This window comes from Planococcus citri, chromosome 1, assembly GCF_950023065.1.
Source record: "Planococcus citri chromosome 1, ihPlaCitr1.1, whole genome shotgun sequence".
NCBI classification, from domain to species: Eukaryota; Metazoa; Arthropoda; class Insecta; order Hemiptera; family Pseudococcidae; genus Planococcus; species Planococcus citri.
In genome coordinates this window covers 86265478-86278976 of record NC_088677.1, presented here as the reverse complement: position 1 = coordinate 86278976, position 13499 = coordinate 86265478, and the positions used below count along the sequence as shown (strand labels likewise).

At 34.1% G+C, this 13499-nt stretch overlaps 1 protein-coding gene across 1 annotated transcript; it reads left to right on the top strand.

Moving 5' to 3' along the window:
• The first annotated feature begins 948 nt into the window (after nucleotides 1–948).
• LOC135839339 (uncharacterized) lies at nucleotides 949–6922 on the top strand. Its single transcript, XM_065355334.1, has 2 exons — nucleotides 949–2161; nucleotides 4416–6922. Exons 1-2 carry the CDS (start codon nucleotides 2000–2002, stop codon nucleotides 6660–6662), a joined length of 2409 nt encoding a protein of 802 aa, XP_065211406.1. The 5' UTR covers nucleotides 949–1999; the 3' UTR covers nucleotides 6663–6922.
• The last annotated feature ends 6577 nt before the right edge of the window (nucleotides 6923–13499 follow it).

Sequence of the window (13499 nt, the reverse complement as noted above, 5' to 3'; positions counted from 1 at the left end):
TCTCGCAAATGGCTCACCCCCAATAAACAGATGGGGTGGTTAGGGTGTGTAGGTTACGGATTGGTGCGCCGGGGGTCGGGAGTTCGAATCCCGCGTGAGTCAAGAGGAGAAAATTTTTTGTTGATTTTTTTGTTATTTTTTTTGTTAATTTTATCAGTCCAAAATTTTTTTGCTATAAAAAATCAAAATTTTTCAAAAATTTCTAGTGTAATTTTTGTTTTAACAAAAAAAATTAATTTTTTGGTAAATAGCCAGTAAATTTTGATAATTTTGTTTTTTTTTGGTGAATTAATACTAATAGTAATTTTTAGTAAATAAAATGATTAGTTATTTTTGGTGAATTACTCGTAATTAAAGTTGGTTGAAAATTTTGGTAAATTGCTTAGGTAATTTTTATTTCGGTAAATTAATGGCGTAATTTTTATTGGTAAATTGGTATTCCAATTGGTAAATTTTCGTAAATTGCTGGGGTTATTTTTGGTAAATTGGTAAAGTTTGGTAAATTGGTAAAAAAAAAAAAACCTTTGCCAGTAAATTACTGGGGTAACTAAAAACAAAGTCGGTAAAAGTCGGTAAAAATTTGGTAAAAAATTGGTAAATTATTGGGGGAAATGTCTGGTAAATTACTGAGGTGAATGTTGGTAAATTGCTGGGGAAATTTTTGGTAAATTGGAAAATTGGTAAATTAGTGGGTAATGTCTGGTAAATTACTGAGGTAAATGTTAGTAAATTGATAGGGTAATTTTTGGTAAATTCATAAATGTTGGTAATTTGGTAAATTTTGGTAAATAGGTAAATTTTCGTAAATTGGTAAATTTCGGTAAATCGGTAAATTTAGGTAAATTGGTAAATTTTGGTAAATAGGTAAATTTTGGTAAATAGGTAAATTTTGGTAAATTGGTAAATTTTCGTAAATTGGTAAATTTTGGTAAATTGGTAAATTTCAGTAAATTGGTAAATTGGTACATTTCGGTAAATAGGTAAATTTTGGTAAATAGGTAAATTTCAGTAAATAGGTAAATTTCAGTAAATAGGTAAATTTCGGTAAATAGGTAAATTGGTAAATTTTGGTAAATTGGTAAATTTTGGTAAATAGCTAAATTTCGGTAAATTGGTAAATTTCGGTAATAATTTTGTTTTTTGTCAACAATTTTCCTGATATATTATTCCACTTGTAATATGACGGTTACGTCTTCATAAGTACGCTAATTTTTATTTGAAAATCAATTTCATAAAAGTGTAATATGATGGCTACTTATGATTGACTATTTTATTTTGTCGATGCTTTCGACTTTTCGTATTCATTAAATCGGTAAATTTGGGTACTTCCGCGCATTTTGATAAATTTGTAAATTTTGAAGTAATGTCTGGTAAATTACTGAGATAAATGTTGGTAAATTACTGAGGTATATTTAGAGCAAAGTCGGTTGATCTTGCGAACTGCGCAAGATGTTTTTAGAGCTTGAATTACACATTATTGAGAGCTATTTGCTCTTTTTCCACCTGAGAACTTTATTGTTCAAATTCAAGAAATGTTCAACTTTGAATCAGAAAAATGAATATTTTAAAATTTTTTTTATGTCATATTTTTTTTTCTCTACCTTGTCGGGCAATCCGACCGGACTGCTTGATTCCTCCCTGCATGAAGAAACTTTTTTTTCACTCGTACTTCTCAAAACATAAATTTTTGAAAGCTTTTTACCCCCGCTTTGCTCAGGCTCGTTTGTTTTTTTTTTTTCAATTTTGAGTTTTTCAAAATACCTCTCAGAGTACTGATTTTTGAGAGCTTTTGCCCTCGCTTCATCAGGGCCGGTTTATATAAACCGGCCCTGATGAAGCTGTCTTTTTTTATGTGTAAGTTTGATGGACCATTAATGTCATTTTTTTTTGGCGTACGCAGGTGCAGTGCAGTAATAGTGATGAAGATCTGAATATTACCCATGAAGACAACAATTCCTGCTCTGTTGATGAACACGATGCAAATTATAACAGTCAAGAGATGGATTACGAAAACGCAGATTTTATCAATTTTTGCAATGATATGATGATAGAAGATGAATTGGAAAATAACAAAATGAATGACAATATTGATCAAAATATAGAAGATGAATTGGCGAATGACCAGATGGATGACGATAATGAATCAAATATAATCAAAGAAGTAGGTAGCTGCTAACTAGATTTAAACTAGGTTTGATCTAGGGCTCGAAATTACGGTGAGAATCAAAGTCTAATCAAGTCTTAAGAGGTCCATTGGCGAGTCCAACTTGTATGCAGATTTCCGATTAGGTACATAGGTATTGATTTGACTCGGAGTAACGAAAGGAAAACATTTTGTTCTACTTCGCCATTACGTTCTCCAAGCTAAAAAGGGAACCTCTTGCGATGTCCGCCTCCGATTAGAACGGGACAGCGATTTTTGGAAAGAGCATTGTTCTAAAACCCCCAAATCCAAATTTTCAGCTGCCCAAGTTCATTTTTCGATTTTTGGCGAATTTTTGAAAATCCAAAATTGGCTATTTTGGTGATTTATGTTTTTTTATTAAAAAGTACGTAGGTAATTGATCAGAAAAAATGTTCAAAATAAGTCCTAAAACTGATATTAACCCCCCAAATCCAGATTTCGCCATTTCCAGCCATTCTGCAGGCTCCAGCGCGATTTTTCAATTTCTCCAGAATCTTCAATTTGCTCCAGAAGGCGATGAATATGAAGTTGGGCAGCTAAAAATCGAGTTGTGTGTTATACTCGAACTGTTTAACGAAATTATCCACATTTGAGTCGATTCTGGAGCGGACACCTCAAGAGTGGTTTTTTGCGACCAGCTTTTTTTCAATATAAAAATATTCAAAAATCAAAAATTTCCGGTTTGTGAGAAAATTTTTGAAATTTGCGCGAATCGCTCCAGCCTTTCTTGGGCCTCTCTTAAATTTTTGAATATTTTTATTTTGAAAAAAAGCTGGTCGCAAAAAACCGCCGAGCCGCCGCCGCCGTCAAATATTGCGCGCCGTCGCCGCCGCCGATTAATCGGAGTGTCGAATATTTTCAGTCCTTGAGTAGAAAAAATTTCAATTTTGATCCACCCATGAAATTGACAAAGGAATTTTACACGGAAGCTCCTGGAAATTTATGTCTGAAAAGTTTCAAACTTTCAAATCCATGAAGAAAAACTTTTAGAAGTGGAGAGAAAGAAAATTTCAAAAAAAAAAACGTTCAATTTCTGCAAAATATTGATAAAATTGTTTGAGAAAATTTCGAAAGTTTGTAAAATAAATTTCCAATTATTTACAAACTTTTGAAATTTTCTCAAACAATTTTATCAATATTTTGCAGAAATTGAACGTTTTTTTTTTTTTTGAAATTTTCTTTCTCTCCACTTCTAAAAGTTTTTCTTCATGGATTTGAAAGTTTGAAACTTTTCAGACATAAAATTTCCAGGAGCTTCCGTGGAAAATTCCTTTGTCAATTTCATGGGTGGATCAAAATTGAAATTTTTTCTACTCAAGGACTGAAAATATTCGACACTCCGATTAATCGGCGGCGGCGGCGGCTCGGCGGTTTTTTGCGACCAGCTTTTTTTCAAAATAAAAATATTCAAAAATTAAAGAGAGGCCCAAGAAAGGCTAAATTCGCTCTCGTGTGGTTAATTAATGACGGAAATACTGCGATTCGCGCAAATTTCAAAAATTTTCTCGCAAACGGGAAATTTTTGATTTTTGAATATTTTTATATTGAAAAAAAGCTGGTCGCAAAAAACCACTCCTGCGGTGTCCGCTCCAGAATCGACTCAAATGTGGATAATTTAGTTGAATCAGGTCGAGTATAACACACAACTCGATTTTTAGCAGCGCGAAACTTCATATTCACGCCTTCTGGAGCAAATTGAAAACTCTGCAGAAATTTAAAAATCGCACTGGAGGCTCCAGAATGGCTGAAAATGGCGAAATGTGGATTTGGGGGGGGGGGGTTAATATCAGTTTTATAGGACTTATTTTGAACATTTTTTCTGATCAATTACGTACTTTTTTAAAAAAAGCATAAATCACCAAAATAGCCAATTTTGAATTTTCAAAAATTTGCCAAAAATCGAAAAATGAACTTGGGCAGCTGAAAATTTGGATTTGGGGGTTTTAGAACATGCTCTTTCCAAAAATCGCGGTCCCGTTCTAATCGGAGGCGGACACCTCAAGAGGTTCCCTTGTAAAGCTGTGTTTCTCTTATTTTCATAAAGTTCGATGAAAGTTATTTCATTTTGTTATGTTATTGTTTTTTGGGGAAAAAAAACGAGTGAAGTGAGCATGTTTTAATTGCTTTGAAGACTAGATATTTCTTCTCTTTGCCTCCTCTCAATAAAATCAAAACCAAATTCTAGAAAATTTCATTTTTCATAATTTTTATTTTTTCGTTTTTTTTTCAGAGTGTTGATGAAGATTTGAATGTATCTGAAGGTGAACTTTTAATAATGGCGTTCGCATTAAGGCATCAACTGTCAGATTGTGCCATTGAAGATCTTCTTCGTCTGATTGATATTTTTTCACCAAAACGAGTAATTCCAATTTCATCTTACCTTTTTCTCAAAAAATTTAAATTTAAATCCATGGAGATTCAACGAACATTTTTCTGCCGAGATTGTGAAGTACCTTTGACGCCAACTGATTTGAAACAGAAAAAAATTATATGTAACGACTGCGGAACAGAATATGATAAAACCAATCTCCTATCAAAAAATCTCTTCTTTTACTACATTCCAGTTAGCAGTGCATTGGAAAGGTTCATTAATAGCGACGACTATCTCACTATGGTGAACAGAGAAGGATTCAATGACGTTAACAATGGCTCATATTACAGAAATCTGACTGCGGAACCACCTGTTAGAACAGATGTTACTCTTCAATTCAGTACAGATGGAGTTTCTACCTTCCGATCATCTAATTACTCATTATGGCCAATACAGTTGTTGATAAACAATTTACCGCAAAAACTGAAACGTAAATACCAATTGCTGTGTGGCTTATGGTTTGGCCAAAGTAAACCCATCATGGATATGTACTTCAGAAATTTTGTTGACGAAATGAACACTTTGAACCAAAAAGGATTATTACGAAGATCAGGCTTATGCCAAAATGATACCAATCCAATCGTTGTGAAATTTCATGTACTGGTGGGTGTAGCTGATTCAGTTGCGCGCCCTTTGTTACAAAACATCTCGCAATTTAATGGCTTATATGGATGCACTTATTGCTTGAAGAATAGTGTTCATGTAGAAAATGAAAGCGGCGGCGGAGGAAGTAGAGTTTATGTTGGTACAGACATTCCCGCTCTACGAAGTATCCAGCAGCATTTACAAGATGCAAGTACGGTTCTCAATCAGATGCTCAATTCAAACTCAAAAAAAAACATTGTTATCCGGGGAGTAAAAGGACCTTCCGTGATTGGTTCCTTAATCAATTTCGACATCACACGTTGCTTCTCTCCCGATTATATGCATAGCGTTCTGCTAGGTAATGTAAAAACCTTTGCTGAGGCTTGGTTCGATTCCAGTAACCACGAAAAAATTTGGTATTTGGGCAAAAAGCTGACCTCTATGGACAAAAAATTTGCGAACATTCAACCGCCAACTGAAATAACTCGACCTCCACGTTCTTTGACTACTATGAGTAAGTGGACAGCTTCTGAGTGGAAGAATTTCTTACTGTATTACAGCCACTTTTTGTTATTGGATGCTGAATGGCCAACAAATTACCTGGTTCATTGGTGCTCATTAATATATGCTATATATATTTACTTGAAAACCAAAATTTCTGATCAAGAATTGGTAGATGCGAAACGGGCCTTGTATTTTTTTGTAGAAAATATTCCTCGTTTGTACGGTGAAACATATTGCAAATTTAACGTACATTTACTACTGCATTTTCCAGACTGGGTAACGCAGTTTGGAGGCTTGTGGGCTTCTTCAGGATTTCCGTTTGAAGATTTCAACGGTATTTTGAATACTCTTTTCTCTAATGTTACTGGAATTCAGCAGCAGATTTGCAAACGGTACTTTAGATGGAAAAAAGTTCTGGAAAAGGGACGTGTACTTTTTCCATCCGATGAAACATCGTTGCACTCTCGAGAACATGAGTTATACAATCATTTATTTAAAAACCATTTTCGTCAATATTGCAATGAAAATGATGATATGCCGAAATTATCACAAAAGAAAAAAAAAGTTTCATTGTCGCTTGCAGTGAAAACGATGGCAGAACAAACTACTGGTGCAGAAATAGAATTTAATGCAGTCTGCCATTCTTTTGGGAAATTTAATGGAATGGTTTGTCATTCATCACAGTTTTCAGACTTGAAGAAACGAAATAATAGCTACGTTCGGTTGAAGGATAGTGGCCAATTTGTTTACATCAAAAATATACTTGTAGTTCGTGAATGTTTGGAAAAAAAAGAGATCGTTGTGATAGAAGCTGAAAAAATAAACTGTAAACTTGTCAATGAAAAAACAATTTTCAATAGATATGTAAAACCTTTGTATCATTTCGGTGAGCACTTGGGCTCAACAATTGTCGTAACTCCGGATTCTATTCAAAATAAATGTATTGGATTATTTATAAAATCGTCTGAAAGGGTTGTAATAATACCCCTGGTGAATTATTTTGAAATCGGGTGGTGATACGATTCATTTGTAGGTATATGCTACTAATATAATTTTTTAGCTGTAATCAATTCAATACTTCTACACTTCTACAAATGTATACCTATAGTATAATATATCTATTTGTAGGTCTAGCTATATATACCTTATGTAATTTCCAAAGTTTGGTTAGAAATGAATAAATTTTATACGTGTATTAAAAGGAATACCTATGGAGTTGTCAAAAAAATGAACGCAAATCATAAAAAACCTTGTTTTTTATTTCTAAAAATATATGTTTTTGAAATTTTTTGCCCAATTGCTTCGTGTTTTTCTACATATTGAAACTAGCTTATGCTTCGCACCTCGCTCGAAACGGTTCGCTTTTCATTTTCAAATTAAAAATTTTTAAAACCCTACCATTCAAATTCTAAAATTTTATAAAACCTAAAAAATTGAGCAAATTTTTAAAAAACGTTGTTTTTTACATCACAAAATGCAAAATTTTCAAATCTTTTGTTCTTGCTTAATTTGCTTGGGTCAATTTCTACCTCACTTCCAAACCCAAAAAAATCCATTTTTGAAACTTCCATAAATTCAAAAAGTAAAATATTAACAATTGTTATGAGCCTGGGCCCTGGCATCGTATTCAATTTGCAAAATTTTCATTTTGTCTTTAATTTCACTTTAAAAGTTCGTCATTTTATGGAATAAAATTGGCATTTTTACTCATGGTGAATTTTTTGTTTTCACTTTCCCAAGAAACTCCTCCAGTTTTGTTGATCACGTCAGGTTGACTAATTTTTGTGAAAATGAATGAGATGAGAGGCATACAACATAATCAAGTACACAACACAAATGCATCCTCAAGTATCTGAATTTGAGAAAAAAACAGCATGAGGAAGATTTTTATGAAGGAGGGGATAAAATATTGATGGTCACATTCACTGCATCCGCCAGGGGCCCCCAACCGACCCTTCGAGTAATATCTTATTCTTTATAACTGCAGTATATTATGCAATACTAAACTATAGAACTAGAATGGTTTTACAGTACTACTTGATACCACAATACTGAAGTAGTACTGAATAGTCTTACTTGAAGTAGTACTGGAATGGTACTATAGCACTACTTGGTATCCCAATACTGAAGTACTACTGAATAGTTATACAGAAGTAGTACTGAATTGATACTAAAGTACTACTTAGTCCTGGAGTACTGAATTAGTACTGAATAGTTGTACAAAAATAGTACTGAAGTAGTACTATAGTACTACTCATCTATGATTTTCTTGCATGGGATTTCTCTTTTCCGCAATTCAAAAATTACAGACTTGAAGAAGAAATCGAAATTTTTATACTTACCTACGACCTACAAGGTACATACCTATGAATATTAGGCAAAATTGTACCTTTCAAATGACAAAATTGTTATTTTATCTCCTACTTATTTTAAAACTTGCCGTATCATTTCGAAAAATTGGTATATTCCCCCCCCCCAAATGTTGTTCAAGTTTTCCATCAATTTTTGGTTTAAAAAATTTTTACGTTGAAAAAGTTTTTTTTCGCCTCGTTTCATTACATTAGCACGAAATAAAATCATAAATTGAAATGATAAAATTATATTTTTGACATCCGTTCGCTTGAGAAAAATCGTGGGATGTTTAAAGACATTGGAAAAGTAAAAAATTTTAATGTAAAATTCCCCCCCCCTCGGCTCCCTTTTCTTATAAAATTGTTAGTGTTTAAAAAATTTCCTGCTTTTTTATTTTGAAATTTATTAAGACACCTTGTCTCATAACATGTGTTCATCTGTATGTACATATTATTTTTTCAATGATTTTGATTGAAATTAAAAAATATGTTGTAAACAAATTTTCTTCCAATTCCAGTTTTTTTATTTTTTGTGTGTTGAGGGGGGGGGGTCGAATGGATAGCTTTCTGAAAATTTGGTTGCAAAAAGGCAGTGAAAAAGTAGTGATGTCATTTTGAAACTTTCAGATACTTTTTTGGACCTTCATGGCAGATAAGGTTCCGGTTATTTGTTTCAAAATTGGTGTATTCCAGTCTCAAATATATTTTTGTCCATCGATTTCATACTTCTTTGGAAATTTGAAAAATTATCCTTCAGCCTCTGCATGAGGAAAGACAAAAAGTCAGTTAACATGCCATTTTTAACATTATCCAAAAGTGAATTGCAGGCCATTTTGATCCTATTTGCTCATGTTTTTTAAAAAATGTCGCAAAATCTGTCCGAAATACATATTTTTTGATTTTATTTTGCATCAAAAGTCAGCAGTAGGTAGCAAAAATAACAAAAATTGAATCGCGAATCACAATTTTCAAATCAGTCCATTGAATCCGATTCCGAATCGGATTCATTTGAAAACTGAATCGCAGATTTTGAATCAGATTCAATTTTTTGGGAGAATCATGCTGCGTTGAGATTGGCCAAAATGGTTTCTCGAGATTTTTGTACATTTAGCCAAATTTGTTGAACTTTCAATAATAGCCTGCATATCTACACTTCACAAGCTTTCTATTGAGGGGTCTTTTATGAAAATCAGTTGAGTAGATAGTGAGGAAGCCAACATCATTCTAATCGCCAAATGCTGCGTTGTGATTGGCTGAAATGATTTCTCGAAGTTTTCGAACTTTTGGCTAAACTTTTCAAACTTTCCAGAATACCCTGTAAATTTACTCTTCACAAGCTTTCTATTGAGGGGTATTTTATGAAAATCGGTTGAGTACTTATTGAGATCTCGTGGGAATTATAATTGCCGAATGCTACATTGTGATGTTGTGATTGGCCAAAATAATTTCTCAAGTTTTTTGAGCTTTTGGCCAAACCTTTCAAACTTTCAAGAATAACCTGCATACCTACATTTCACAAGCTTTCTATTGAGGGGCCTTTTATGAAAATCAGTTGAGTACATACTGAGGTCTAGTGGGAACAAAAAAACCAACATCATTCTAATCGCCAAATGCTGCGTTGTGATTGGCTGAAATGATTTCTCGAGGTTTTTGAGCTTTTGGGCAAACTTTTCAAACTTTCTAGAACACCCTGCAAATCTAATCTTCACAAGCTTTCTGTTGAGGGGTCTTTTATAAAAATCAGTTGAGTACTTATTGAGATCTCGTGGGAATTACTCGTATAATTTCCGAATGCTACGTGTGATTGACCAAATGATTTGTCAAGCTTTTTGAACTTTTGGCCAAACCTTTCAAACTTTCAAGAATAACCTGCATACCTACATTACATTTCACAAGCTTTCTATCGGGGGGCCATTCATGAAAATCGGTTGAGTACATACTGAGGTCTGGTAGGAACAAATAATCGAACATCATTGTAATTGCTGAATGCTGCGTTGTGATTGGCCGAAATGATTTCTCAAGGTTTTTGAGCTTTCAACCAAACTTTTCAAACTTTCAAGAATAGCATGAAAATCTACACTTCACAAGCTTTCTATTGAGGGGTCTTTTATGGAAATCGGTTAAGTACTTTCTGAGATCTTGTGAGAATTATACCTACCTATAATACGCCGAATGCTGCGTTGTGATTGGCAGAAATGATTTTTTGAGCTTTTTGAGCTTTTGGCCAAACTTTTCGAACTTTCAAGAATAGCCTGCAAATCTACACTTCACAAGCTTTCTATTGAGGGGTCTTTTATGAAAATCGGTTGAGTACTCACTGAGATCTCGTGGGAACAAAAAAAACAACATCATTTTAATATATAAGATTTGGTTTCTTGTGCATGCCAAAATTCGGCTTTGCATGCCCTAAAGTCGAATTTTTTTGTAAATAATGTACATTGCAATTTTTTACAATTTTTTACTTTTGTTCAACAGTCTGAAAAATTTCATCGTAGTTGATAACGTAAAGGAGACACGTATATAAGGGATCACGATACATTGATATCCGGCGATTCATACTCAACTAACAGACTCGACGACAAATGAAAAAATTGAATCCTTTTTATATGTATTTCATACTTTTGCATTTTTATATGTTCTTAAATTTAATTATGTCTAGATGTTATATAGTATAGTTATTAGCCACAAGTAGGCGTATTTCTACAAACTTGGACACTATATTTGAACTTTTAGTCAATCTCCAACTTTTAAACAGAGTGACATTTTTTTTTTTACCAGAAAATCCTAGTCGTTTTGGAAAATACCTTTCCTCGTTTTTTAAGTCACTCTTATTTCAATATTTCGCGTTATTCAAAAATTACGTATAACACTTGAAAACTTAAAAAATATACGTCGATAGGTAGAAAAAGAACCAGAATTCCCCTTGTTATACGTAAATCCCACCTTTTGAAATTTTAGGCCAAATTCTAATCGATGCTTCGACGCCGAACCAATCGTCGTCACCAAATACATAGACTACTCTATTTTCTGATTATCGATCAGAATAAATACAAAGACAAAATTTAAAAGGGTGTGACTATGTATTTTAATTGCTAAATCAAGTGAAATAATTTACTATTTGGATGACCCATATTTGTTAGTGATTTGGCTACTTTTAATACCCCAATATTTTCCAACTTTTTGATTCTTGGAAAATACTCTCTTCAATCTACAATACGAAATTTTCTCCCCATTACAAATCTCGTCTTTATAAATCAAAAAATGAAAATCCCAAAAATCGTTACCAGGTGTCTTCTATACAATCTATCCCATTTTCGATCAATTTTTGTGATGTGATTGACGTACTACTGTGTGTATCCCCTCATTGAGCGGTGCATTAGAGCTCCTCAGTCTTTTTCAAATGTCTTGTATATTTATATAGTTTCAATGAAACTTTATCAGACCAAACATTACTCGAGCACGAATAATAATCAAGACTGACTCTAATGTACACTTTTTGATGGTACATGCAGGACATATGTTCAATACATTTACATGCTAAATAGTCCCGCCTCCGATCCATCTTTGAATTTGTTTCCCCAGAAATTAGACTACGTTCACCGTAGCAAAGTTCCGAGGGGCAGTGGCATGCATACAGGACAGCGAGTGTAGGGGTAGCGCCTAAGTGGGTCTTATCTGCTCTATTTTTTCATGATCCGAGCTTAACTTCGGTGACCTACTTTCCCCTGAGTCAACCCTTGTTGGGGCAATTGACATAGGGCAGATTGGCCCCACTGCCGTTAGGTAGTACTTATTAGAATTACTCTCTGTATTGAAAATATCGGTAACGTGCTTATATTACAATAGAATAATACTTGCGACGAAAATATACGTACAGTATGTATATTTTCGTCCACAATGCATAAGATCAAAAGTATACCCATAGGTACACTTCTTATAGGTACATTTCTCTTAGGAGAAGGTAAGCGAAGCCAATGCTCTCGCACCTTTATATTTTACGACCTAAGATAGGTAATTTTTATGAATCAACTTTCTATGCTGTGGAAAACATAGTTGTACAGTACAGTACGAGTACATGAAAATTGGGCCAAAAGTACCTATGAGGGAGGAGTCTAAGTACTCTGTGCATCTATACAGTATGACACAGAAGTAGTGCCCGGCGGCTTTTATTTCTAAGTAGAAAGAGCTAGAGAGATGAATGAAGCGGCGTTGAGTAGGGAAAAATAAGGGCTTTCAAAAGCAACCTTGAAAATTTCAGACCCACGCACAGGGTGTCCACAAACTGAAAAACCGGGTTGGTCAAAAAATTCAAACTGCAGGTTTTTATTGGCGCAATGTATTCTACACACTGATGCGACAAAAACGTGATATGAATTTTTTGAAACCGGTTCGTTAATTTGCAACCAGTTAACAAAAAATACCCAAAAATAATGAACCGGTTTCAAAATCTGATCAGCGAAAATGGTTCGATTTTTCACGCTCTACAACTTTTGTTTCAAGAATTTTTCTGTATCTTCAATTTTTAGGTGATTGTAAAAAACTGCTTGCTAAATGCGAACCAACGAACCGGTTTCAAAATGCGATTAGACAGAATCGTATAATTTTTCGAGCTCTACAACTTTTGTTTCAAGCTTTTTTCTCGATCTCCAATTTTTAGGTAATTTTGATAACTGGTTGCAAATTAAGGAACTGGTTTCAAAATCCGATCAGTGAAAATGGTTCAATTTTTCATGCTCTACAACTTTTGTTTGAATCATTTTTCTGTATCTTCAATTTTTAGGTGATTGTCAAAAACTGGTTGCTAAATGCGAACCAATGAACCAATTTCAAAATGTGATTAGACAGAATTGTGTAATTTTTCACGCTCTTCAACTTTTGTTTCAAACTTTTTTCTCTATCTACAATTTTTGGGTATTTTTTGTTAACTGGTTGCAAATTAACGAACCGGTTTCAAAAAATTCATATGTTTTTGTCGCATCAGTGTGTAGAATACATTGCGCCAATAAAAACCAGTTTGAATTTTTTGACCAACCCGGTTTTTCAGTTTGTGGACACCCTGTGCGTGGGTCTGAAATTTTCAAGGTTGCTTTTGAAAGCCCTTATTTTTCCCTACTCAACGCCGCTTCATTCATCTCTCTAGCTCTTTCCACTTAGAAATAAAAGCCACGGGGCACTACTTCTGTGTCATACTGTATATACGGAATCTTCGCGATGCGAGCTCACTTGGCTTGGTGTCCGCAATTCGCGATAGTTGGTTCCTCGTCAACGTCGAATCTGATGCTGTGAGGATCCTCTCGATAGAGGTGACCACAGCATATACTTTTTCAATTAATATTTTACTAGGGGGCTTCGCCCCCTAGGTTGCTCCGCGACCTCAGCCCCCTGCTCGCGCACTCGCTTCGCTCAAGCCTCTCGCTCCTTCGGGGCCAGAGTTGGAAAATAACGTTTTTTTTGTTTTAAACAGTTTTTGTTTTAAACAAATGTTAAAAACAGTTTCATCGAT

Coding starts and splice junctions, on each gene's coding strand:
- LOC135839339 (XM_065355334.1), top strand. CDS start 2,000: ATGGATTACGAAAACGCAGATTTTATCAATTTTTGCAATGATATGATG. Junction 2,162..4,415: donor AATCAAATATAATCAAAGAA/GTAGGTAGCTGC, acceptor TTTTTTTTTCAG/AGTGTTGATGAAGATTTGAA.